The sequence below is a fragment of the Cervus canadensis genome, chromosome 29, assembly GCF_019320065.1.
Source record: "Cervus canadensis isolate Bull #8, Minnesota chromosome 29, ASM1932006v1, whole genome shotgun sequence".
In the NCBI taxonomy this organism is placed as follows: Eukaryota; Metazoa; Chordata; class Mammalia; order Artiodactyla; family Cervidae; genus Cervus; species Cervus canadensis.
Window position 1 is genome coordinate 46,873,196 of NC_057414.1, and position 27,168 is coordinate 46,900,363.

Sequence of the window (27,168 nt, forward strand, 5' to 3'; positions counted from 1 at the left end):
TGTTTCAAGCCTCTTACTCCTATAACATCTTACAAAACCACCATTGCCATCAGCTCCGCTTCCCAGGGCCCAGGACAGATTTGGAGAGCAATTTACTCTCTCACATAGAATTCTCTTGCCATGTCTTTTTGTTTGTTTTCAGTTTTGTCTGAGTCCTTTTTATTTATTTCTAAAAAAATGTAAAATTTTTATTGGAGTCTAGTTGCTTTACTAGTTGTATTAGCCTCTGCTGCACAGCCAAGTGAACCAACTATGTTAAGTGTATATTTATATAATATTTATATATCTCTTTCTTTTCGGATGTCCTTCCCATTTACATCATCACAGAGCCCTGAGTAGAGCTTCCTGTGCTATAAGGTAGGTTCTTGTTACTTATCTGTTTTACACATGGTCGTGAATAGGATATATACGTCAGTTCTATCTCCCAGTTCACCCCATCCGCTTTCCCCGCCTGGGTGTCTGTGCTGTTCTCTGTGTCTGTGTCTGTATTTCCGCGTTTTGCAAATAAGATCCTCTCCACCATTTTTCTGCGGCTTCCCTGGTGGCTCGGTGGTGGAGAATCCGCCTGCCAGTGCAGGAGATGCCAGTTTGATCCCTGGGTTGGGAAAATTCCCTGGAGAAGGAAACAGTGACCCACATCAGTATTCTCGCCTGGAGACTCCCATGGACAAAGGAGCCTGGCGGGCTGCAGTCCATGGGGTCTCGAAAGGGTCAGACATGACTTGGTGACTGAACAACAACAGCACGCCATTTTTCTAGATTCCACACCTATGCGTTAATAGGCAGTGTTATTATCCATTGTCACCATCTTCACCGCCGTCATCACCACCAATATCGTCATGATCATTACCCCCTGCTAGATAGACTCGGAGCTCCTTAAGGAGTAGGAACCCTTACCTTTTTTGGGAGGGACACAGTTCAGCCTGTAACAGCACTTATCGTCTGTTCTGTATGATCCTTACAACAGACCTGCAGGTTGTGTAGTTGGGGTGGTTTTCATCGCAGAAACAGGGAAACTGCTGAGCAGCTGAGTTTGCCCAGGATCACAAGGTTAGACTATGTGGCTGGGTCATAAACCCGAGCCTTTCTGACCTCCGAGCTCCTGTCCCTTCTAGCAGTTTCTCAGCGGGGCCCTCCTGGCATTTTTGGAGCAGGACATCCCTTCGTCGTGCAGGGCCCGCCCACCACAGTGCACAGAGGCAGCCTCCCCAGCTCTGCCCACTGAGCGCCAGTGGGCGCCAGGAATCTCTGGGACCACCTACAAATGCCACACGGACTCCCTGGGGCCCGCCTCCCAGCTGTGCTCCGCTCAGCACCCGCCTGCTGGCAGCTTCCTTTCTGCCAGCCACAGGGAGGGACCCTCGGGCCCTCTGGACGCTGGTGTCTAAGGGAACTGGCGTTGTCCGTGCAGCTGGAACCAGAGGCCAGCAAGGATTCTCCAAGCAGGAATTGCAGGGGGATGCACAGCCCCACTTGGTCACAGCTGGGAGAGCTCAGAAGGACTGGGAGTTCGCAGACACTCTTCTTCCTCAGCCCGAGGTGGCGGGGGGTGGCTGGCAGTCCCCGAAGTGAACAGCCGGGTCCCCACCCGCCTCTCGGCCCAGAGACGAACTCTGAGCCTTACTCTCCAGTTTGGTCTTTGCCATTGGAGACGGACAGATGGCACATCCATACCCATGGGGTCAGGTTTCCTGGCGGTGGGATTCCGGGCTGCCTGCTCCACCAACCGCATTGTTGAGAAAAGCGGGATCCTCTTACCTCCCGGGAGGCGCGGCCCAGGCGGAGGGTCAGGGAGAGAGAAGGGCCCTGGCGCCGCCTCGGGCGTGCGGGCGCCCCTGCAGAGGCCTGGCTCCAGCCTCTGGCGCGGTCAGTCCTCTTCTACCCGAATACTTTCACAGCGAGTAAGCCAAGTTTTGAACCCCTGCTGATGGCTGTGCAGTAGAACATAACTTTAATTGCGGTCAGAAGTGGACTCGGCCTAGCCTTGTTTTCCTGGCTCGTGGGCGGGTCTCACGGATGGGACCTGGGACTTGAGACCAAGTCGCATGTTCAGATCCTAGCGGCGCTGTTCTGTTCTTGAAAAGTGTTCACGGTTGGTCTGCGGGAACCGTCTGTACCATGTAACCTTTTCAAAAATTAACTTTCATGGCACCGGATATGATTTCTAAGTCAAACCCTTTCTCATAGTCGCCTCCTTTATGGCTTGGGACGGGCGCTGTGAGTGTTTTTACAGTCAGGTGGGTGGGGCGCAGCCGCCGGTGCCCCGGGCTCTCCCGTCAGTGAAGTGAGGAAAGGAGACATCTATCTGTCCGTGAGATGTCAACGGGGAGCCATCGGTGTAGAAATTCAGCTACGCTATGATTTGCTCGAGCCATGGTCCTCAGTCTGTTTCCTGGGTCAGCTGCGGTCACATCACCTTGAAACTTGTGAGAAAGGCAGCTTTGCGGTCGGACCCAGACCTGCTGCATGGGACACTCTTCCGGGAGGGTGCAGGGTCATCCATGTGTGTTTTAACAAGCAGGGAAGTTTGAGAAACTCTGTCCAAGTGAGAGAACTGCCCAAGGCAGTCAGTGATGGTGAGTGGTGACCAGAAAAAGCAGCTGGTCCCGGAGTGAGAACTGGGGCCCCGGAATCAGTGATTCCATCTGAGCTTTTCCCCTTTTATATTTGCCAAGGAGACAAGAGGGTCATGGTTTTCACCTTAAAGCCAGGGAGTCCAGAGCTCAGAGGAGCCCTCAGGATGGAATGGAGGCCCCTTGGGCATCTCTGACCACCTGCCCCGGGGGGTTCCTGCATCACTAACCAGGGGTCTTGTCCTCCCCGCAGAAGTGCATTCGATTCAACCCGGATGCTACGGTGTGGGTCGCAAAGCAGCGGATTCTGTGCTCACTGAACCAGAGCCTGAAGGACGTCCTGAACTACGGGCTGTTCCAGCCGGCCAGTGACGGGCGCGACGGCAAGTTCCTGGACGAGGAGCGGCTGTTGCGCGAGTACCCGCAGCCCACGGGCAAGGGCATCCCGTCCCTGGAGGTACGGCCGCCTGCCCAGAGCCGGCGCGATGGGGCGGGGGGGTGGGGCGCCTTCCCAGACTCCGCGTTTGACTCCTGTTTGGAAGTCACTCTTAAATCAATAGTTTGCATTCGTGAGCTCACAGGTGATTCTGTCCTGATCTGCAGACCAGGTGGTAAAGAACCCGCCTGCCAGTGCAGGAGACGTAAGAGACTCGGGTTCGATCCCTGGGTGGGGAAGATCCCCTGGAGGAGGGCATGCAACCCACTCCAGTGTTCTTGCCTGGTGAATCCCATGGACAGAGGATCCTGGTGGGCTACAGTCCACGGGGTGGTGAAGAGTCAGACACGACTGAAGTGACTTAGCAGGCGCACATGCAATGCGTAGCTGTCTGTTTTCTCACCATGGATCGGACGGACTTGGAGGGACGTCCTGCTGCAGGGATGTCTTGCTGTGAGCGGACCGTGGGTCTTGTCCCCGGGACCTTTGAGTCTCGCGGTGCAGAGTGGGCTTTGCTTCTGCCCCACTGGGTCTCTCCCTGGCGTGGGTGGCCGGCGGCCATCCAGCTGAAGTCAGAAGCTTGAGTCTCGTTAGTGACCAGTGGGCTGTGAGCCCCTGTGGCTGGTCAGGTGCTCCTGGGTAGGTGGGCTGCCTCGTGACGTTTGGGGGGCATCCACTGGCCGTCTCACATCCACAGAAGGGGTGTCCCCAGACCCTGCCCCTGGGGAGCCCAGGTTTACATACGGAATTTCCACATCATTTTTTAAGATTATTTAAGTTAAAAAATAAAAAATTTTATTATGAAAGTATGATAACACATTTACAGGACACTTGGAAAGTACAGAACAAAGTTACATACAGTTCCACAATGTATTACGATTATTTTTTAAGTAGATAAATTAAGATTTTTTTTAGTTGGAGTTTCAGTATCAAGCTCTCAAAAATTAACAGAATGAACAGACAGGAAAGTAGAAGGATACCATAGACCTGAAAAGCACCACGACCCATTCAACATCATTAAGATTTATCCGGTTTTCACACGATAGCGGGATACAGAGTCTATTCAGCTTTTTTTTAAATTGAGTTTTACTGAAGTGTTGTTGATTTACGGCGCTGTGCTAACCTCGAGTGTACCGCAGAGTGAGTCGGTTATTCATTTAGGTGTATCCACCTCTTATGGAGTCTTCTCCCGTATCGGCCATTACGGGTGCGGAGTGGCGTCCCCCCACCGTGTGGCAGGTCCTTGTTGGCATCTGTTCTGTGTACAGTGGTGTGTACACAGTGGTCCGTCTCCCAGTGGCCCCCCCACCCCACACACGGGGTATTAACACAGAGACATGAGTAGGAGGAAACGTGGACGTTTCTACAGGTGCCCCACGCACCCCTCGTTATCAAGCGATGGTATTCGTTTCTGCCTGGCCGATGGTGAGAGCCCAGGAGTAGCATCTGTGCCCTCATGGGGGTGAGTCTGAAGTCAGAGACGCCGAGGTCTCTGAAGTCAGAGAAGGCCGAGGCTGCACCTCACCTGCACGTTCCCAGGCCTGATGGGGACGTCGAGGCTGAGGTTCTGCGATCCCCAGTGTGCCCTGGGCCAGGGAGAAGATTTCCCGCGGAGGAAAAGCTGACGTGCCTCTCGGGAGTCACGTGGGCCCCTGTCCCAGCCTCGGTTTGCATCTGTGAAGTGGGGATCCATTGACCAACCCCTTGTTGGGGGCCTGCCTGCTCAGTACCAGCCCTTTCTCGACACGGGACAGTCAGGGTTCTGGTCCGATGAAGCTTACACTCTGTGGGAGGGGACAGGCCAGGAGCAGTAAACCCACAGCTCCTTTAGGGGCTGATAATTTCCATAAAGACAGTAAAACAGGTGGGAACAGGAAGTCCAGAGCCTGCTCTTGATCAGAAAGCATCTCGAGGAAGGCTGGCCCATCCCACCCCCGCCCCCAAATCCCTGAACAGGAGGAAGCCGGGGAGAGCCCGGTGGAACCGCGCAGCCAGAGCCGCTGTCCTGGCTTCCAGAACAGCTGACGCACGTGTGCTTCTGACGTCCTGCCCGGGGACCACGGGAGCCGGGGCTGTGACCTCAGACAGCCTGGGTCCCGTCCTGGCCGCCGAGGGACCCTGCGTGTTCCCCACGCCCAGCCTCTCTGAGCCACAGGTTCCCAGCTGTGAAGGCAGGGGAGCCTTCGGGCCGCCTTCTCCACGGCCGTGAGGCCCGGGTGGGCTGCTCCACGAAGCACCGCTCTGAGCACACGGCCTGGAAACGGGCAAGCCCCAGCGGCGGGGCTGCAGCTGCCCCTGCCGTCCGCTCTCGTTGCCACGGAAGCATCGCTCACACATGTCTTCACTCATCTCCTTGGACCACCGTCCTGCCGGATGGTCTGCTCTGCGGGGCTGAGCCGGGCCTGGCGGTGGACACGCCAGAGCATCGTGGATCTGAGCCTTGGATCATTGCAGTAGGACAGGGTTGGCTCCCTACGACACATGGAGAGAAGGGCGAGAAAAGGACTTGTGTTTCTGAGCCTGGGTCCCTCTGTAGCCACACGTTGCAAACGATTATGACTCTGGAAGCAGGACATTCTCCTGTAAGTGCTCACCCTCCTGCCGAGAGATGTTACCGACCCTAGTGTGTTTTTTTATAACTGGAAGAAGCACCCAGTGACTTGAAGTCCTACAGATCCATCAAGTTAGCAAACTGTTACAGTCTCTCAGGTCACTCCCAGGGGCTTCCCGAGTGGCTCAGTGGTAAAGAATCTGCCTCCCAATGCAGGAGACATGAGTTCGATCCCTGGGTTGGGAAGATCGTCTGGAGGAGGAAATGGCCACCCACTCCAGTATTCTTGCCAGGGAAAATCCCATGGACAGAGGAGCCTGGCGGGCTGCCGTCCGTGGGGCTGTGAAGAGTCAGACACGGCTGAGCAGAGGCACACGCATGCAGCCACGCCCCCAGGGCCACGGATGAAGACGGGTGAAGAAGACAAGCATTCTCGTCTGAGATGAGGATAAGCAACAGGGAGGTTTCACGGCCGTCCCCTGGATGTGGTGTCCTGGTTGACTCTAGAACCAGGGGGCAGAATCCTAAAACGGCCTGCGTCTCCTCCCACAAGGTCGGTTCAAGAGGATGGACGCTGACTGTTCTCAAAAGCACATGATCCAGGAACTGGGTGCTGCCGCGTTTCACAGGATTTTCTGATTGCACTGGTTTACTTTGGCACCAGAAAAAAAAATAATAACAGGTTCTTATCTGTGGCACCAAGGCATGTGGTTTCTTACGGGATTGCTGTTCTGTTTGGAGTTGGGGGGAGGCCATAAGGGGGTCGCTCTGGAAACGTGAATGAAATCAGACCTTCAGGGTTAGCTCATCCCCGGCTCTGAGCCTTCATGTCGCGTCCGTGGTTATTTAAACTCCTTGGAGTGAGAGGGGGGAATCAAAGGAAGTGGGGGTGGGAAGGGTACAGTGTTTGCCCAGCGCTGGTCCTGGGCCAGGAAGCTCATGTTCCTTCCCGGGGTGCCCTGGGAGCTTTGAGTGTGATCCCCGTGTGACTGACAAGGAAGCGGAGGCTCCGGTGAGGCAGGCATTCAGCCCCGTGACTCAGCTGCTAGTGAAACGGAGCAGGACCATGTGGTCCTGGCCCCCCATGTCCTCTGCCCACCTTTTGTCTGTGGAAGAACTTTACCCAAAGAATAAGTTTAATCAGACAAGGGAGAACATGTAGAAATAAAGGAAGACGTTCAAAGGAGACCAAATCATAAAGGTTAGTCTCTAAGTGAAGTCAAGGACTTTTAGTTCTTCCTCAAGGGCTATAGATAATACTCTGAGCCATGTCATGTCCTGGGAGCTGTCTTTTAGAGCCTGAAACCCCCACCAGGTGGAAGAAGTTAACTCCACGGCGACCAGACTATAGCTGTGACGTGCATCCTTGCACGTGTGCGTGCTAAGACTTCAGTCATGTCTGACTCTTCATGACCCTCGTCTGTAGCCCGCCAGGCTCCTCGTCCGTGGAGTTCTCCAGGCAAGAATACTGGAGTGGGTTGCCACGCCCTCCTTCCCGACCCAGGGACCGAACCCACGTCTCTTACGTCAGCTGCCCTGGCAGGCGGGTTCTGTACCACTAGTGCTGCCTGGGAAGCCCAGCCGGGACATAAGCTGCCACAGTTCCGGGAACTGGCCTCAAAGAAATGGGAACAAACCAACCTTGCAACTAAAGATGAGCTGTACCTAAAACAACCAAGACGACGCTGGTCAGACCACTGATGACCCATTTCAAGATGCTTGTCAGAGCTGACTGTGCCTGCAGCCCCCTCCCTCCGTCGGTGAAAGCTCTTGCCCACTGACTGTTTGGGAGGGGAGTCAGCCTTTGAAGAGGCACTTGGCCCCCACTGCCAGTGGCCAGCATCCAAAATCAAACAAACTCCCCTTTCCACCAACCTGGCCTCTTGATTGGCTGAATGGTGAGCAGCTGGACCCCACTTTTGGTTACCCTGGGACAGTGATGGGGCTGGAATTGGAGCCATGTTTCGACCCAGAAACCTAGTGACGCCCAAGCGGCCAGCATCTTCCCAAACCCACCCTGGTGCATCTACTACAGAAGCATCCAGGGCACCTGGGAGAAGCGGGGGGTGGTCAGGCGGGGTCACTGCGGATTCAGAAGCAGCCTGCAGCCCCGCCGCGCCCTCCTGGGCACCGTTACTGCACCTGTCCAGGGTATGCCCTCTGTTCCCCTGTATCCTCCAGGTTGGTGGAGGCCCTGACGTTTGAGGGAGTGAGGCTGAGCTCTGAGGTCCCAGGCGGAGACCGCAGGCCGGCGGCTCCACCGGGCTGGGGCTTCTGTTGTGGTTCAGCTGTTCAGTTGTGTCCGACGCTCTGTGACCCCATGTACTGCAGCGTGCCAGGCTTCCCTGTCCTTCACTATCTCCCGGAGCCTGCTCAGACTCATGTCCGTTGAGCTGGTGATGCCATCGAGCCATCTCATCCTCTGTCGTCCCCTTCTTCTCCTGCCCTCAATCTTTCCCGGCATCAGGGTCTTTTCCAATGAGCTGGCTCTTCCCATCAGGTGGCCAAAGGACTGAACTTTCAGCTTTAGCATCAGTCCTTCCAGTGGAATATGCAGGGTTGATTTCCTTTAGGGTGGTCTGGTTGTATCTCCTTGCTGTCCAAGGGACTCGCAAGAGTCTTCTCCAACACCACAAAAGCATCAATTCTTCGGTCTTCTAATGCGTGTTTAATAAAGGTGGCCGATGCTGGGGACGTGGCCGATGTGAGAAGTGGGTCCCGATTTGGCGCCTCGCCGACAGCAGGGAGACTGGCTCACTGGCAGAGGAGGCAGAGGACACCAGGTCCGGGGTGCTCGCCCCTCCGATTGCTCTCGTTTCTCTTAGTGACTTTCCAGCAGCGTCTCTGCAGAAGTTACTCATGTGCTGTCGCAGTCTCTGCGCTTCGAACACAAACGGTTTATTTAGCGCTGCGGGGTTTGCTCAGGGGCCCCTGCCGTGGGTGAGACGGCCATGGTGGAGGCCGGCTTTCCCTCTCAGCGGCCAGCCATGTGAAATACTTACCTGGTTTTCCTTCCCCCCCTCCCCGTTTCTTTGTGTCAGTTTCGCTACAAGAAGCGGGTGTATAGACAGACCAACCTGGACGAGAAACAGCTGGCCAAGCTGCACACGAAGGTAAGCGAGGAGTGTTGGTGTCCTTCCCGCGGCGGCGTCTCCAGAGATCAGCGCGGTTCTCGGACAGTGGTTCTTCTTCCCGGGAGATGTTGGGGCTGAAGGGGCCCCTGCAGCTGCCAGAGCCCCGTTAGACACCGCCGACATCTCCTCCCGTGGGAGGCAGGCTCGGTAGATGCCCGTGTAGAAGGGAAGTAACGTCACTGAGAGAGGAGACTGGGACCCTGCTTTCTACTCACCTCCCCCTGGTTTTTCTGGAAGGAGGGGTGGCCATTCCCTCTGAGCCGTCGCTGCCCAGATAGGGGCCAGCCCTGCAGTAGATGTCTGCTGCTGCCGCTCTTGTGATTAAAGTTGTGTTTACATAAGCTGCTCGGAGGCCAGACTGCTGCGCGAGGGCGGCAGGGCAGAAGGAGAGCGTTAGCAAAGGTCCGTGGGCTGCTCTGCGGGCACGCTGTGCCCTGCCAGGGGCGCTGTGCGTGTCCAGGGTGCGCTGGGGCCTGTGGTGGGCACCTCGCCCAGCACAGAGGACGCGGTGGGATGCCCAGGGATGCTCGGGGATGCCCTCCCCGTGCCCCACCCCTCCCCGGGGAGCCTGGAGCATCTCCTGCGGAGCTTGGGGAAGGCCAGCATCGGGTCGCTGCCTGACGGCCTCCCCGAGCCAGCCCTGACCTGCCCAGGTGAGCTGAGCTGGGGCCACGAGCACAGGGGGCCTCCCCGCCCTGCAGGGTCCCCTTGTGTGTGTTCCGCCCCCATTCGTATCAGGAAGGACGCGAGGATCTTCACTGTGTTCAGTGGGTTGCCGCCTGCCAGTCGCGTTGTTCTTGTGCTCAAGTTGTCCAGACGTGGCTGGTGGCCCTTCTGCCTGGCTCTCCACCCCCTTGGCGTGTCCCCTCTGTGCTTTCAGCTCTGGCGGTTTTCAGGCACAGGTCAGGCTGCCCTTGGGCTTTCTCTGCCCAGCCCTGGGATCCGCCCGCACAGGGGTGTTTAGACTCCAAGTGTGGGTCCTTTGGTTTTTTAATTGCCCTCCAGCGTGTAGATGAAAATGATGAAAATGTGTTTGTGCCTTTAAAATAACATCCATTTGTAAATAGCAGTGAAGGTATTCAGTGTAACCAAGTGTGTCCTCTGTCCTTGGATATTTGTGAATTTTTATTCCCACGGTATACAGAAAGCATCCAGGTGGAGATTCAGCCTGTGTCCCTGGGCTGAAGGGTCCAGGGGCTTCAGGGTGTTTGGGGAGGTGGGCTGTGGAGTGGAGGCGGAGGACTGGCCAGTGAGAACCTTCAGTTCTTCCAGCAGAGCTGTCTCGGATTCCGTGGTTACGATCAAACGGCCGGGCTGTCTGTCTGATGGACAGATGATCGTTATTTCCCTGCAGGTATGGCTGGGCGGCCCCATCAGGGCTGAGCCCCTGGTCGTCTGGTCTCTTGAGGAGTGACTGTCTCCTTCACCTTGACTTGCTTGGATTAAGCCGAGTGAGCTGTGCCCTTTTGCGCCCCGTTGAGCCTGCCACTTTAGAGATTAAGAAGCACAAATACCAATCCCTGGGCCTCGATCACCAGGGATGAAGTCAGAAGACCTGGGGTGCACCCTAGAAAGTGTTGTTTTCAAAGTGGTCCAGGATGTTCAGCCTTTTGAAAGTGAAGAAATATCCTGTGACTCTAGGCAACGACAGGAATCGGTGGGGGTGGTTTCTAGAACATTCATCCAGGGTGGGCTAATGGCAAATGTACTGGGCTCTGAGCTTGGCCCTGGGGTTCCAGGCACAGAACAGTGCTACCCCGTGAGCCTGGGGTCTGCAGTGGGGCCCCTTCGAGGGGCAGATCTCCTCCCTGGAGAGGAGGCCAGCGTGCATCCCACAAGGAGCCTTCCCGTGGTCTGTAGAGACGTTTCTCCATAAAACCACTTTTACTTTTCTCTCCAGACCAATTTGAAAAAATGCATGGATCACATCCAGCATCGGTCAGTGGAGAAAATCGTCAAGATGCTGGACCGAGGCCTGGATCCGAATTTCCACGACCTGGAGACCGGAGGTAGGGCTGGTTGGAGAGACTTTGGGAAGGCCCCCTGAAGCGTGGGTTCGGGGAGAGGAGGTGATGCTCTTGTTGAGACTCCACATGCACCCACAGCATCACCCTTCACTGGGTCTTAAACGTGCTTTCTGCCTGCTCCGAGGGCCCGTGTTGTACCCGGAGTTGCCAGCAGTTGGCCAGCGCCTGGCAGGTGGTAGGAGCTCCGTAGGGACCTGAGCTGAATGAGTGAATGAACGCGTAACAGAGTTGTGTCTCCCGCCCTGAAGACAGGCGCGCACTCGCAGGCGTCTAGCTCCCCCCCTGGAAACCGAGTCTCTATGCGTGGGGCGTCGATCACGTGTGGGCGAGAAGAGTACAGGCCACCATCCTCCAGCCTCCTGACCTCGCGGCTAGACGAGCCTTTCTGTTTTTCTTACCAGTTCCAAATGGGCACTTTTATTGAATCATCTCTTTTCTCTTTTGGTTTCTGGTTTTATGACTAAGCAATTGACACAAAACCTCACCTTAATTCCCGGTGTGCAGTTAACGACTTGGTTTGTGGGTGCCCTGGGGAGTGACCACCGCAACACGTCTAGTTAACATCCAGCCCCACCCAGAGTTCCACTTTTTTTTTCTTCTTAGGATGAGAACTTTTAGGAGCTACTCTCTCATTGTTCAGTTGCTAAGTCATGTCCAGCTCTTTTGTGACCTCATGGACTGTAGCCCTCCAGGCTCCACTGTCCATGGGATTCTCCAGGCAAGCTACTGGACTGGGTTGCCATTTCCTTCTCCAGGGGATCTTCCCAACCCAGGGCTCGAACCTGCTTCTGCTTCGTTGTCAGGAGATTCTTTACCACTGAGCCACCAGGGAAAACCCATCTGCTTTCTTAGGCACTTTAAATATACAGAGTGTCTTTTTTTTTTGCCGAGCCGCACAATGCCATGTGGCATGTGGGGTCTTGGTCCCCCGACCAGGGGTCCAGTCTGTGTCCTCTCCATGGGGAATGCAGAGTCCTGACCACTGACCCTCAGGGGCCTCCTGGCAACACGGCATGATTAACTGAAGTCCCCACGACATCTGTGGGGCTTACTTATCTTATGGCTGGAGGTCTGGACCCTTTGCTGCCCTCCACCTGTTCTGCCCACCCCTGCGTCCTGCCCGGGGTGGCCACAGAAAAAAAAAAACAACCAGTCTGTTTTCTGTTTCTGTGAGTTCCGTTGTTTTAGACTCCCCATGTCAGTGAGATCGTTCAGTGTTTGTCTTTCTCCGTCTGACTTATTTCAGCATAGCGTCACACCCTCACGGTCTGTCTACATCCTTGCAAATAGTGGGGTTTCCTTCTTTTTCACGGCTGAATAGTATTCCACCGCGGGGCCAGGCAGTTCTTCTTGCTGGGGGCTGTCTGTGCACCGTGGGAGTGTTTATGGCTTCCTTGGCTTTCACCCATGAATGCCAGGAACGCTCCCACCAGCTGTGGCCACCAAAGATACCTGCAGACGTTACGCAGTGTCCCCTGGGGGGAGGCATCGTCACCCCAGGGAGAGCCCTGTGCCCACGGGACATGTGAACTCAACCAGCGGAAGTGAGGCTGTTGTGAGAGCCGGGAGCAACTCAGGTGAGGGTCTCCATGGCAACTTAGGGCTTCCCCCCCTCCCCCCGGCAGGTGGGTGATGCTGAGCAGAGAGCGTTCATCGTGGACTCAGTGAGCAGGGCCTCCCTCCCCTCCCCTCCTGGGATGGGGCAGCCCGCCCACCCCATGTCAACGTCACACACACACGTGGCCCTCACAGTTCGTGAACCGCCAGCACATGTGTTTGTCAGCTGAGGAAGGGAGCTCTGTCATCACTGTGGGGGCTCCTCTGACCCCTAACGTGGGGGCAGGACCCACCCCTGTGCTCCTCCGGCCGTGTCTGTCCTGGTCCACGCAGAGGTGGCCGTGCTGGGACCACTGCCAACTCCTGTCCCCGAAATCTAGCCGCGCCGTGTGAGAGCAGGGCTGCTGGCTCATCAGTGACGTTCCTGCAGTGCCTGAGGTGCCGGGGACAGGACAGTGTGAGTGGGTACTTGGAGGGGTCAGGAGATCGCAGGCCTCGAGGGCGTGAGTGCAGAGGCCTGGCTGAAGGTGAGCAGCTTACCAGCCCAGTGGACGTGGTGAGACGGCGAATCCGGGGGTCTGTATGCTGGGGCGGGGGGCGACATGGACAAGCCGGGCTCCTGGCTGTCCTGATGGGTGATGTGGGCACGAGGCTGAGGGGGCTCCTGTGGGTGGGGACCCCTGGAGGAGGAAGCCGTGCCATGCTTGCTGGGGGCTGACCTTCCAAGGGCAGGGGTGGTGAGGTGAGGCCCCAGGGCTGGGGAGAAGGGCGTGTCCCAGGCGGCAGGCGGGGGGCGGGGGGGTGGCCGCTGTGAAGAGTCTGGATGGGGAGCGGGGGGAGGCAGGGGTGGGCATGAGGGGTTCTGACTCCCTGGGTCTGAGCACCAGGGGGTTGGGGGGCAGGCAGTGAGCACGTGCTGGTTCGGGCCCTGTGGTGAGCGGACTGCTCCTCTGGGCCTGGCCACCTTGGCTGGCACCCAGCTCATGGCGGGGTGGGGGGGGGGTTCTGTCCATCATGGTGACGTGGTTCCCGGCACTGAGGCTTGGACCACAGACAGGTCCGTGGGCTCTTGAGCGTGAACCTGAGCCTCCCAGGACAGTCACAGACCTGAGCCGGGCCTGGGGTCTGTGGTCCCTGACCTGGCTTCTCTCCTTGGGTGGCGTTTGGCCTGGGCCCCTCTTGACCTGGCTGCATCCAGGGCTATTTCCTGATGGTTCTTCTGGGCTGAGCACCATCCCTCCCCACTGACTCCTTCCCACTGTGAACCAAGTCCGCCAGCGTCTCGGGGTTCCAAGAGTTTGAAATTACTATTATTCCAGAGCTGACCCTAACGGAGCTTCTAACAATATGTCAGCTAGACCCCAAGATTGCTTCCAAACGGGGGTCAGTGGGCATTCTCTTGGCCTCCCACTGGAGTTAAAAATGCTGTCCTTGGACTTCCCTGGTGGTCCAGTGGTTAAGAATCTGCCTGCCGATGCGGGGGACACAGTTCGATCCCCGTTCTGGGAAGACCCCACATGCTGCGGAGCAACTAAGCCCGTGAGCCACAGCTACTGAAGCCTCTGTGCCCTGAAGCCTGTGCTCTGCGGTGAGAGAGGCCACTGCATTGAGAAGCCCCCACTCCAGAGCTGGAGAAAGCCCACGCACAGCAACGGAGACCCAGCGCAGCCAGAGATAGATAAAGGTTAGAAAAAAGCAGCCAAACAAACAAACAAAAAAAACGCTGTCCTTGTTGTGATGGACGGAGTCATCGCAGGAACAGGTGCAGTGGAGCCACAAGCACCCAGGAAGGAGGAAGACAGAGGAGATGTTCCTTACTGTCCCCCGAAATTGAAATAGACTCGACCCGCTGGTCGCAACCCACGGAGAAGGTTGCATTCGGTCAAATAAACGCTGCGGTTTCCTGACCCAGCCCCGTAATGACGGCCTCTGGACTCACCAAGCAGGAAGAGCCAATTCTGTGAAACCCGTCTTCCCCTCAAATCCACGTGAGCTAGCGCCTGCCAGAGCTTGAGGACAGGGGCTCCAGCAAAGGCTGGGACCAGGCTTCCCGCCTGCAGCGGCGGAGCAGGGGCAGGACCCCCATCCTGGGCAGACGGTCCTGTTCCAGGACATTCCAGGGTCTCACCCAATAATTAACAGTCATCAGAGCGTTTGGGTTGGTGGTTTCTGGGGGGGAGTCTGGGTAGATAAATTATAAATTTTTACTTATTTTCACTCTCAACATTTAAAGCAGAATTACTGAACGGCTCTCATGTGGAGGCTGCCAAATGGTAACTTTCTACATCAGTTTTACTTCTTGTAGCTACTAGTCTCCGTACGGCAGAACTTTGGCTTTCCCCTGAGAGTGTCAGTTGCTCAGTCCTGTCCCACTCTCTGCGGCCCCCTGGACTGCAGCCCGCCAGGCTCCTCTGTCCGTGGGATTCTCCAGGCAAGAAGACTGGAGTGGGTTGCCATGCCCTTCTCCAGGGGAGCTTCCCAACCCCGGGATCGAACCCGAGTCTCCTACATTGCAGGCAGATTCTTTACTGTCCGAGCCACCTGAGACGCTATTTTTTTTAGAGTGGTTTTAGGTTTACAGAAAACTGAATGGAAGGAACAGGGGTTCCGTATAACCACCCACCTCCCAGCCTCCTCCAAGGCGAACGTCTGACATCGTGTGGCCAGGGACACCCTGATGAGCCAGGGTTGATGCGTTAGTGTTAACTCAGGTCCACTTTTACACTAGGCTTCCCTCGGCGGTGTGCTTTCTGTAAGGACAAATTCTGTGCAAACGTGTAAGGACACGTATGCATCATCAAGCAGAGTTGAGTTTCATTTCCCGAGAAACCCTCTGTGCTCTGCCTGTCCCTCCCTCCCTCCCACTAACCCCTGGCAACCGCTGTTCTTTTTACTGACTCCATAGTTTGGCTTTTTCCAGAATGTCATGTCGTGGGAATCGCAGAGTGTGTGGCCTTTGCAGACTGGCTCCTTTCACTTAGTCACAGGCATTTGCATCTCACCCGTGTCTTTTCATGGTTTGATAGCTCATTTTTTTTTATTATAGTCAATTTACAATGTTGTGCCAAACTCCGCTCTCCAGCGAAGTGACTCAGTTTTACACATATAGACATTCTTTTTTTACATTCTTTTACCATTATGGCTTATCCCAAGATGTCGAACACAGCGATAGTCCCCTGCGCTGTTACAGTAGGACCTGGTTCTCCCGTCCTGTATGTGATCGTTTTCCTCTGCCAGTCCCACACTCCCGGTCCTTCCCTCCCTCGTTTGTGCCTTTTTAGCTCCAAAGAGTGTCCCACTGTCCGGATACACCACAGTTTTTATCCATCCACCTACAAAAGAGCACCTTGGTGGCTTCCAAGTGTTAGTGATGAAAGTTGCTATAAACATCTGTGCAGGTTTCTGTGTGGACAGATCTGACAGTGATCAAACACAGTGGGTTTTTGGTTTTTCTTTTTTTAAGTCAGTGGTCTTAGGGCCATTTTTTTAAGAAATTACTTCTTTGTTTAATTTCGGCTGTGCTGGCTCTTTGTTGCTGTGCGTGGACTTTCCCCAGTTGCGTGGGGGCTGCTCCCCCGCTGGGGTGTGTGGGCTTCTCGTTGCAGTGGCTTCTCTCGTTGTGGAGGACGGGCTCTAGAGCCTGGGCTTTAAGTAGAGTCGCCGAGCTCCTGGAGGGAGTCATCCACTGCAGCCCCGGGAGGCAGAGCCGCACCCCCATCCCCTTTATTCCAGATGCTGCACGGCCGTCCTCCGCAGCTCTGATGATCCCAGGGTGAGCCCGTGTCCTGGCGGCTCCTGGCTGAGATCTGTGACTTCCTCAAAAGCCAGCCGCCAAGAGGCAGAGCCCAACCGAGAGCCAGACTTCCCTCGCGGAGCAGAGAGCTGGAAGCGGCTTCCTTCCCGAGGGCAGGAAGTGCAGTGAGGCTCACGACATGCGCGCTGCAGCCCTGCACATGAGCGGCGTGTCCAGGGGGCGCTCCCGGGCTGAGCGTGGGGGCCCACGCGGGGCGAAACGGCACTTCGGGACTAAGGGATGCACAGGCGATAATTAAATCCCGGAGGAGCAGCCTGTCAATTAAAACAAAGCAGCCCGGGTTATTCTGACTGTCTGGTCCCCATTCGGATGGAAATTTGATCAGGTAACAATGAGAGTAGCAGAAAGAAATAGACTCGTCCAGTGGGGTCTTGGCTCATCTCCTGCTTTGGTGGGAACCTCTGGGACAAGACGGCTGGTGTTTCGAGGCCTGAAAAGGAAGTGAAACTAACAACTGGAGCAAAACTTAGGGTTTTATTTTGTGCTGTCTTCCCAAACTTGAAAGTAGCCCAGGCACGGCGAAGACAGGGCTGTCATAAAGCTGGAAGCGCCTCTCAGCCCTGGAAGAATCTCGATGAGAAGTAGAAATTGAATATGCGTTGATTGGGCTGGTTTTGCAGAGCCCCTGCAGTGAGTCCCGGCCTCATTTCTGAGCTCCAGGCGGAGGTAGCTCATCATCTGGGCCAAGATGTGCCCAATGCTGCCACACGCCCCTGCCCAGCTCCCGCATGGCACAATTAGAAGGTTCCTTGGGCAGTGGATCCCGGTCTAATGATGGTGGTCCTTCGGTCCATATCCTGCTGTCTCATCCTCGCCCCTGAAGGAGTCCGGTGAAATTCCCCAGAAGTAATAGCACCTTGAGGACATGGTCCTGGGACCTCGTAAACGTCAGTCCGAAGCGGGTCCGAGATGCACCAAGTACCCAGTGCCGATGGAGGCCGCTTGAGGGCCACCGAGCCGTGACCCCGAAGATATCTGGGTGTGTGTAGCTTGTCAGGTGCGGTTTCTGGTTCAGAGAGGCCTGCGTTTCCGTGAGAGCTGCAACAGCACATACAGTCCTTGCTGGCTTTTTCTTGTTGGTAACGCGCCGTGTTTCAGAAAGGATCACAGGTGGGCTCATGAAGTGAGACCTGCGCGTTGCTCATCTCTCTGTGGTCATTACTGAATGTCCTTTGCGCCCCTTGTTCCCTTCTGTAAATTACCTGGAATCCTTCAACGTCCTCTTTCTGTTCCCGGATCCCTCTGTCTCTGTAGGCCCCCTTAGTTATGATGCATTGCAGGGCTGTTCTTGTTTTCGATGACCTTGGCCACCTGGAGGAGAAGCGGTCAGGTGTTTTGTGCGTGTCGCCCTGTTGAGGTTTGTCTGACGTTTGGGCCATGATTAGACAGGGGGCACACAGGTTTGGGAGGAAGGTCACAGAGCTGGATGCCGTCTCGTCACAGCGTATCAAGGGCGCGCTCGTCACTGGGGCGTGGACCCTGCTCCCCTGGCGGAGCTGTGCGTCCAGGCTTCCCCGCTGTGGTTCCTCTTTTTCCTCCTTTATTGACTGTCTTCTGGAGAATCACTGAGCCCCACCCACACTCACAGATGAGGAGTTCTGCTCCGCCTCCTCCAGGGCAGAGTAAATTCCATCAACTGCTTGGAATTCTTCAGCAGATGACATTTGTCTCTTCTCTCCCATTCACTTACTTATTCAATCACAGTTATTTTTACCAGTGTGGACGCATGGATATGTAATTATAATTTGAGTTATCATACAATACCACTTGGACTTCCCCGGTGGTGCGTGTGCTAAAGAACCCGCCTGCCAGTACAGGAGACATAAGAGATGTGGGTTCGATCCCTGGGTTGGGAAGGTCCCCTGGAGGAGGGCATGACAGCCCATTCCAGTGTTCTTGCCTGGGGAATCCCAAGGACAGAGGAGCCTGGTGGGCTACAGTCCATGGGGTCACAAAGAGTCGGACACGACTGAAGCATCTTAGCGCGCGCGCACACACACACACACACACACACACACACACACACACACACGCACACACACGCGCGCGCACGCACAGTGCTACTTACGTATTCTGTTGTTCGGATGGTTCCAGCCTTGACCGCTGGGGGCTCTTGCATTTGGCTCCTGTGTCCGCGCGGATTCTTCTTCTCTTTCTCCTCCTCCCTTCTGCCCCCGACCCCCTCCTCTTCCTTCTTCGTCGTCTTCTCACACCGCCTTCTTGCTTCTGGGCACCAGAAGGTGTTCCAGGCCAGCCTGTCTGTTTCCTGCCCTAGTCACAGACTCTTCCGATCCTCCAGCAGTCCCGGGGGTGTGGTCTTAGAGACCAAGACCTGGATGCTGAGGTTTAGGACGCCTCTGGGGAGCCGTTGCTTGTGTGCTGTCTCAGAGGAGGGAGCAAGGAGACACGTGTGTGTGCACCTGTTCGTGAGTAGATACAGGTCTGTAAACGTTTCCGTGTGGACCCATCTGAATCTAGAGTAAGCTCACCATGAGTTCACACTGATGTCCCCAGTCCTCCTTGGTCGCCATAAGGATCATTCCTGTCCCTGCCCCTTGCTTCGCTGTAACAGCCCATGCAGATAGTGAGAAGCCTGGGTCCTTTCTCAGCCGTCTGCTCATGTCTAGGGTAGAAATATAGTGGTGCTCAGATTGTTGACCTGCACCCCACAGTGGAAGACAGCTCCATCCCCTGGAGAACAGTGCTCATGTGACGTTCTTTTTGCCTTTGCTCACTCCCGCAGTCACCTAGGTCAGCGCTTTGTTCCCCCACCTCCGGTGAGGTGGTTTTTTACGTTTTTGATACAAGTAGGCTCTTTTGTCACATTCTGCATTCCATTCTGGGATCCCACATCTCCTAAATGAAACTTGTAAGCTTTATTTTAAAAATTTGCGTACCTTGAGCATCCCTCTTTGTAGAGTTTATGGTTTTGACAGCTGTTTGATGGTTTTGCAACTTGAAAAAAAAAAATCCCCTGCGCTTTTTGCCCGTTCAGTCCTGCCTCTCTTTAGAACCCTTGGCAACCACTGATCTGTTTAGCATCCTCATAGTTTTGAGTTTTCCAGAATGTCTTGTAATTGGAATCCTGCAACACATAGCTTTTTCAGACTGGCTCCTTTTGCTTAGCAACATGCATTTAAGATTGAGCTGTATCTTTTTAGGACTTGATACACTTTTCTTTCTGGTCACTAAGTAATAGTCCATTGAACAGATTTCCCAGTTTTGTTTATCCCGTTCACGTACTGAAGGACACTTTGGTTGCTTCCAGTGTTTGGCAGTTAGCGGGTGTTCAGAGCAGAGGGTCTCAAACTCAGCTGCAGGTTAAAAGCCACTTGGGGAGGTTGTACCACCCTAATTCTTGGGCCATGCGCCACAGTGTTTCCATTACTGTCTGAGGTGGGAACCCATGATGTCGCTGTGGAGCTGAGTCTGCGCAGCCGTGTCCTCCAGCAGAGCGTGCCCTTGGCCCACCAGGCTCACTCCTAGAGCTGCGGGTCTCATCGAACCATCTCTGGGAGCGGAGCCAGCACCCTTTGCATGAACGAGCCCCGTGAGTGATGCGCTTGCCTGCCACACTCTGAGGGCCATTGCTCTAGGTGATGAGCAAGGACTCCCTGAATCCCACATGTCCTGTCGCTGGTCCTGGGGGGTTTTGAGGAGTCGCTGAGGTCCCTGGATTCGTCACAGAAATGTGGACATGTCCGCCTGTGATGTTGTGACGTCTGGGGCCGTGTCAGAGTTTTGCTGATGTGGAGGAGAGATACGGGAAGAAGGGCAGGGCCAGGAGTGTTGCCCCCAACTCTCTGCTTTTCTATTTGTATGAGCTTCTCAGGTCTCCCCTTCCAAGGAGACACCTGCATTGTGGGGACTTCTAGAACATTCTAGGCTACTTCTCCCCTGGGTTTGGCAGCCACAGTCTCAGATGGGAAGGTGTCCTGGGTCATTGTCCGGAGTTCTGCATTTGAGTGGCAGAACTTCAGTGTGACTTAGAAGGGATGTGTTGTGTTTTAGAGATGCATGTTTTAACCAAATGGATTGTTTCAGGAAAGTGAGGTTGTATGAATGTGAGCGAAGGCAGAAGCCCCGAGTCCATTGGAACGCTGTCCCCCTTGCGAGTGTCGTGGGGACTCAATTTCCAGGTTAAACTGGAACCGTGATTCTTACCTGTCCTGTCACTGTGGACCCTTTGCCCACTCGGGTGAAGCATGTTCAGAGCCGTGGCTTCCTGTGGCCCTTCGCATGGGCGGAGCTTTGCAGAGCAGACGGGGAACCCGCGGCCCGTAGGGTTCAGGGTTTCTGTCAGAGTCATAGCTGAGTCCAGGCTGGAACTCACTGGTTCCACCCCCAGGTCAGGCTTTGCTGGCTGGCGCTGCTCCGCACGAGGCAAACGGGCGTGATCTCTGAATTAGGAGTAGCTCAGTAATGGGTTTTATATTCAGTGATGGGCTAATTACTTACAAAGGTAAAGGCAGTCACGGTTTGTGTCCCCTCAGTCTACCTTGAGACCAAATATGAGTCTTCTGTTGTTAGGTTCAACTCATCCTTAGCCGTGCCTGTGTGTGCCGTCTCTGTCTGTATGCCATCGGCCGGCACTTTGCCTTACCCTCCCTCCCCCCAACCCTGCGACCTACCCAGCTACCTGTCCATCCGCCATCCTGCCTGTCTGTATGGCTGTCTGTCCTGTAAGAGTTCGAGGAGACACACCTGGTCCTCCCCCGGGGCAGCTGCTGTCCCTTCACGGGGCCGGTCACTAAGTAGGTCTGCGAACGTTCGTTTCACTGGGTCTGTGTCCGGGGGCACCGTGACTGTCTCTCGCTGAGAAGAGAAAGTCTCATGGGCTTTGTGCCTGTGCAGGGGGCCAGGGGACATGGGAGTGAGCATTGGCTTCATGGTTCATTTTAGAAATTACTTTTATGATTATATGATAATGAAGGCATTGCGTAGGTTTTTAAAAATACTGAAGAAAAAAAACGTGTTGTTGTTCAGTCGCTCAGTCGTGTCTAACTCTTTGCCAGGCTTCCCTGTCCTTCAGCATGCCAGGCTGCAGCATACCAGGCTTCCCTGTCCTTCACCATCTCCCGGAGTTTGCTCAAAGTCATGTCCATTGAGTCAGTGATGCCATCCAACCATCTCATCCTCTGTCACCCCCTTTTCCTCCTGACTTCAATCTTTCTCAGAATCAGGGTCTTTTCAAATAAGTCAATTCTTCGCATCAGGTGGCCAAAGTGTTGGAGCTTTAGCTTCAGCATCAGTCCCTCCAATGAATATTCAGGGTTGATTTCCTTTTGGATTGACTGGTTTGGTCTCCTTGCAGTCCAAGGGACTCTCAAGGGTCTTCTCCAACACCACAGTTCAAAACCATCAGTTCTTTGGTGCTCAGCCTTCGTTATGGTCCAACTCTCACATCCATACATGTTTACTGGAAAAATCATAGCTTTGACTAGACGGACCTTTGTTGGCATCCACTGCTGGGGTCGCGGGTTCAATCATTGGTCGGGGAACTAAGATCCCACGTGAGGCAGGGTGCAGCCAGAAAGTAAAAAATAAATAAATAAAAACAAAATTAAAAGACTGGAAAGGCAGACGCCCGCCTTTCTCATGTCAGTTTCACGACATCTACAGGCACCTTGGGAGATGCGAGGGGCTTAGCTGAAGGGAAACAAACGTGGGTTAAGACACAGGCTCGTGCCCCCCAGGGGTCGCCACTGAGCCAGCACAGAAAGACCCCCTGGGTTTGTAGGCGCCTCCCATGCTCACGGCCGAGAACCTGCCTTTCAAAGCACGTCCCGGTCGTTCCTGGAGCCAGAATTCCATCAGGCAGTTTGTAGGTTAGAGGGGATGCTGTCTTCAAAGTCACCTCCAAAATGAGAGAGACTGGTCCCCTGTGAGGTTATACTCATGGAGGTTCCGGTGCATTTTTTAAAACTTAGAAGATTTCAAAATGCCAAAACAGAAGTACTTTCAAAGAACCAGGCTGTCAGGCGATGGCCGTTCCCAAGCGTGCTGGAGGCGGGATCACGATACCCGGTTATAGACAGCGCAGTCCTGTGGGGCCGCACGAGTGAGCTGGTTGACGAGCATCTCCTTGGTGCTCCCATCCACCCACGTGGGGTCTAAGCTGGGGGTCTCTCCTGACCTTGCCAGGGTGGGTCCTGGCTGGATCTGAACGTGCCAAGTCTGCAGAGTCGGTCGACGAGGGCCTCTGAAATTCTCATGACATGGTTACAGGTCACTCACTGTCCCTGGATGGCATCCAGGGGCTGAGGTCCCGTCTATGCAGGAGACACGCAGCCCCCGACCGGGTGTCTGCTCCCCTCCACCTGCCTGCGTGCCCAGCGCTGGCCCCCGGGGGGCGGCCAGGCCAGAGGGCTCTGTAATGTGGAGTGTCATCATCTACCAGCACCCCGCTCTTAGACAGCGGTCTCAGTGTAAAGTGACATTGAGGTTGTCAGCTATGAAAACACTGCTGCATAAACAAAACATTTTTCCTTTGGACCGCCTGGCTTTGGCACTGGCCAAGTGCAGACTGTCAGTAAGAAAGGAAAACCCGCATCGTTTGGAAGGTTGACCTTGCCCTGGGTGCCGTCAGCACGGATGTGCGCTCATATCACACACGAGGAGCTGCTGTAACAGACTTTGGAGGGTGGTTGCTGGCGGCTCCTGACGACCCCATCCTTACGCCCTTCCCAGGTCACCCTCACCCACACCTTCCTGCAGTGACCTTTCTCTGCCGGGCGTGGCTGGGCCGAGGCATCGAGGGCCTGGCCCCCTCCCGCTCCCATCTCCGGCGGGTGGGGGTCTTTCTCTGAGTCTCTTTCTGTCTGCCCATCAGCCCTGTGTCCACACCGCTGCCCATGATCCCAGCCGGTCTGGATTCCCAAACACCTTCTCCAAGTCCTGATTTTCTTGCCTTGCTGATGTTTTTTGTGTAGGGAATGTCCCCACGGTCCTTTAGTTGTCCCAGAAAACTCCTTTGTTTAAATATCTCTGCATGAGAGGGCGCCTCTTGTAGATTTTCAGCAGGGATGTGTCTGTGGCATTTGTGAGCGTCACACCATTTCCCTCAGAAGAGAACACATAAGTTGTGTGTTCATACACTCTGGGGTGTGTCTACCTGCTGCAGACAAGTTACAAGGAGCAGGTTAAACCCATGGGTCTCACCACGAAAAGTCAAGGCACAGAGGGATTCCAGCGGTGCATTTTAAAAGCCCCCAAAACAAAGCCCATTTGCCGATAGATCAATGTCGGAATTACAAATAGAAGGGAGTCGTCAATCTGAATTTGTGATGAAGAAGTTGCCTTTTCTCAGGGTGCAGGGTGATGTGTTGCTGACAGGTGGTCTGAAGGGAATTCTGCCCCCAGGTGATAACCCACTTCTCTTACTCTTGAAACTTGCTCAAGGCTAGAATGACTCATTATTAACTATCAGTGTTTCAGGGGAGCCTGTGTGTTGTCATATTACTCCTTGCCCTTCACTGTAAGTTAAGAGCCTCTCAAATTAGCCACATCAGGGTCATGCAGTCTGCCCGACAGGGGTGATGGCGGGAACTCGAGGGACAATGAGCAGAGCTGTCTGATGACAGAGACTCGTCCTCGGCCACAGCCGCCTGCAGACTGGCCCACCTGGCCAGTGTGGGGCCCCTTCCTGACCCCTGTCCCCACGCAGGCGGACTTCTGCCTTCTGTCCCGGGCTTTGGAGATTGGTCCTTGTTTGCGTTGGTCCCCTCCCATCGTGATGACTGTCGGGGTCTCTGTGCTGGCTCAGTGGCGACCCCTGGGGGGCGCGAGCCTGTGTCTTAACCCACGTTGGTTTCCCTTCAGCTCAGCCCCTGGCGTCTCCCAAGGTGCCTGTAGATGTCGTGAAACTGACATGAGAAAGGCAGGCGTCTGCCTTTCCAGTCTTTTAACTTTGTTTTAACTTATTTATTTTTTACTTTCTGGCTGCACCCTGCCTCACGTGGGATCTTAGTTCCCCGACCAATGATTGAACCCACGACCCCAACAGTGGATGCGTGGAGTCTTAACCACTGGACCACCAGGGAAGCCCCTTCCTCTGCATCTTTACCTGCAGCCCTGACGGATGGGTCCTCCTGTAGGGAGGCGTCCACTGGGGCTGCGGGATTCTCTGTGCTGTGGGCAGAGGCGGCAGAGGCTGCTTCTCGGACGCAGGGCCCACGAGGCGATGAGGTTGAATGTTGCCTCTGCCCCCATTGTAGTTTGCACATGACCCGGAGAGTCACCGCTGTCTCCTCTAGGGTTGCCAGAGCCAGGCTGGAACTGCATGGACGGTTGGGGTCAGCAGGTGGGTGGGGGCCGTGTTACTCTGGGGGAGTCAGTTTGTCAAACTCTTTGGGATGTTTGAACTTGGCCGCGGGGGTGATATGACTGGGCTGGTTCTAACGTGCGTGTTTTTGGGCCCCTAGAGACTCCCCTGACCTTGGCTGCTCAGCTGGACGACCCCGTGGAGATGATCAAGGCCCTCCGGAACGGCGGGGCCCACCTGGACTTCCGCGCCAAGGATGGCATGACAGCCCTGCACAAAGCCGCCCGCACCAGGAACCTGCTGGCCCTGAAGGTGACACAGGGCCCATCTCACACGGGGACGCCCCCTCGTCTGACCCCCTGCGTCTGCCCTGAACCCCTTCCTGCCCCACAACAGCCACCCCAGGGTGACCCCAAAGTTGGGTTCTCACTGGAGCTTGGAAGTGCAAGCTGATCACAAAAAGTCCTCTTTCCCTTCCGTTTCAACCGAAGGGCTCGTATTTTCAGCTCAAACCCACTGCCTCCCTAGAAAGGTGGGTTTGAGCTGAAAATACGAGCCCTTCGGCTGAAACAGAAGGGCTGCAAATCCAGCCCGAGGCCGCTGAGCCAGCCTCGCTGCTGCCGCCCCTTTCCTGGACACTGGGAGCCGATGCTGAGGGGGACAGGGGGTGGGCCTCAGCCCCATCTCGCTCCCCACACTGTTACTCAAGCACGCTCTACGAGCCCAGGCTCTGCCGTGCCGTGGAGCGCGGGACAGCAGGGCTCAGGCTCCCGGCCCGCTCTCTGTCAGGGCGAAGAGGGAAGGAGGCCCACTGCTGTGGGCAGAGGACCCCCAGATGGTGCTCTTCTATAAAGCAGATTTCTTAACTTCATAGCGGCCGCCCTTGTTCAGCTGGCTTCCTTGGAAATCACGTGTTTGTGACGACTCGGGCTCGTTTCATCCCCTGCAGGATGCGCAGAGATGGTTTACACTGTACTTTTAGGTTCAACAGTACAACTCTTTCCTGCAAATGTCGTCTCCCCCCTTACTCTCCACTGGTCCACGGTGGTCAGCCGGGCAGCAGGTACTGCCCGACGGTCACCTGTGCAGAACGCCTCCATCCCCCGGGTGTGTAAGTGTGTGTGCGTGCCTGGCACCAGATGCTGTTTCAGTTCCAGGAGGCCAGGAGAAGTACAGGAACCCGGGGCTAATGGTCACCTGGGCCTGGGAGCAGGGAGCATGACCCTCCTCTTCCTTCTTGATTGATTCACTCCTGCAGAAGGGGCCACGAGACCAGTGACCTCACGTTGGTGTATTTTTTTTTTCAGACCCTCTTGGAGCTTGGCGCGTCCCCGGATTACAAGGACAGCTACGGCCTGACCCCGCTGTATCACACGGCGGTGGTCGGGGGCGACCCCTGCTGCTGTGAGCTGCTGCTCCACGAGCACGCGGCCGTGAGCTGCAAGGACGAGAACGGCTGGCACGAGATCCACCAGGTGCGCGGGGCTGCCCTCACCTGCCAGCCGGGCGGTCGGGGCTGGGGTGCAAGGCGAGCACCCCTCCGTAGGAGCCATGGGTGCCCCGGGCGCCCCCCAGCCCGAGCCCCCTGATAGAGCCTGGGACCAGGGGCTTTCTGAGTGTGGGCGACCCAGCGCAGGGCCCGATGTCCTTGCACGAGGCGCAGGTTTCCGAGACCCCCTGCAGCATTGGGGCTGGGGGAGTGTCGGCTGCGGTCGTGGAGGAAAGAGAATCCACCTGGCGGCTCCAATGAAGCGTCTTTAGTGGACGGAGGGCACGGAGAGGAGACAGTGTTCGGGGAAGCGAGCGGAGCCTGCAGAGGAGGGCGCCCAGAGCTGGGCAGAGTCAGGGAGGACGAGCAGAGTCAGGGAGGATGCGCAGAAGCGCAGAAGAGGCACCTGCGGCTCCATCCTCCCGCCCTCCCATTGGCTCAGTCCCTCCAGAGCCAGCCAATCAGAGAGCCCGGTGGTGCAGGGGCGGACCTGAGGGCCTCCCTGCGGATGGAGGGGAGAGAGAGGGGCAGGGATATCCCGCCAGGAGGTCATGGAAGAGGCTCTGACGGCCTCACGCTCGGCCTTTACATTGCAGTGACTTTCACTGCTTCTCAGTGTCTTTCACTGTCTTTCCCTTCGACACCGTCGCCTTATGCACCTGCCCATCTCAGCAGGTTGACGCACCCACCCACGGCAGGCGGAGGGGTGCGGGGGTGCGGAGGTGGGCCCGCCCCAGCCAGGTGCGCCTAGCGTTCAGTTCTGGCGCGTCGGTGCAGTCTGGAGGAGCATCCGGTTCCCTCCTGTGGTGTGAGCCGGGGGCGGCGGGCCTCTGCGACCCTGCTCACCAGGCCTCCGTTTGCTCGTCTGTGAAGTGGGCTCAGCAGGGCCTCCCACACTCTCAGGCAGTAGAAAGGATGGAACGCTGGCTCTCTCAGGACTCGAGGCTGTGTTACTGGTGAGGCTGAGGGCCCCGTGAGAGGACAGCTGCTTGGCGAAGGAGTCTCGTGTTTCCACAGGACTGGCCCACATGGGGCACCTCCTTCTCTTCCTCCTTCCCTGATTCCCTCTAATTCTATTTGGGAGATGTGAGATTTCTTCCTTGAGCTGTCAGTACAGCTTATTCTGGGCTGGGATTGCAGATTTCCACACACACACACCCCCCCCCCCCCCCCCCCCCCCCCCCGCCAGCATGGCCTGGGCCACCTGAGCAAGTGTTTTAGCCTCTCTGAACTTCTTTGCTAAATCTCTAAAGTTAGCTGAGTAACAATGCAAAGAGCTCTTGAGACAGTTAAATGACACACTTATAGTGCCTGGCATCTAGTA

The 27,168-nt window shown here is 55.7% G+C and overlaps 1 protein-coding gene across 2 annotated transcripts in view; it reads left to right on the plus strand.

Moving 5' to 3' along the window:
- The window catches only part of SHANK2 (SH3 and multiple ankyrin repeat domains 2), a 560,095-nt gene that overhangs the window by 111,170 nt on the left and 421,757 nt on the right, over positions 1-27,168 (plus strand). For both annotated transcript variants that reach the window (XM_043452087.1, XM_043452088.1), the window contains 5 exons: positions 2,827-3,030; positions 8,602-8,673; positions 10,595-10,703; positions 24,516-24,667; positions 25,663-25,830. In XM_043452087.1, coding sequence (XP_043308022.1) covers positions 2,827-3,030; positions 8,602-8,673; positions 10,595-10,703; positions 24,516-24,667; positions 25,663-25,830 — 705 coding nt within the window. The remainder of the gene's footprint in view (positions 1-2,826; positions 3,031-8,601; positions 8,674-10,594; positions 10,704-24,515; positions 24,668-25,662; positions 25,831-27,168) is intronic.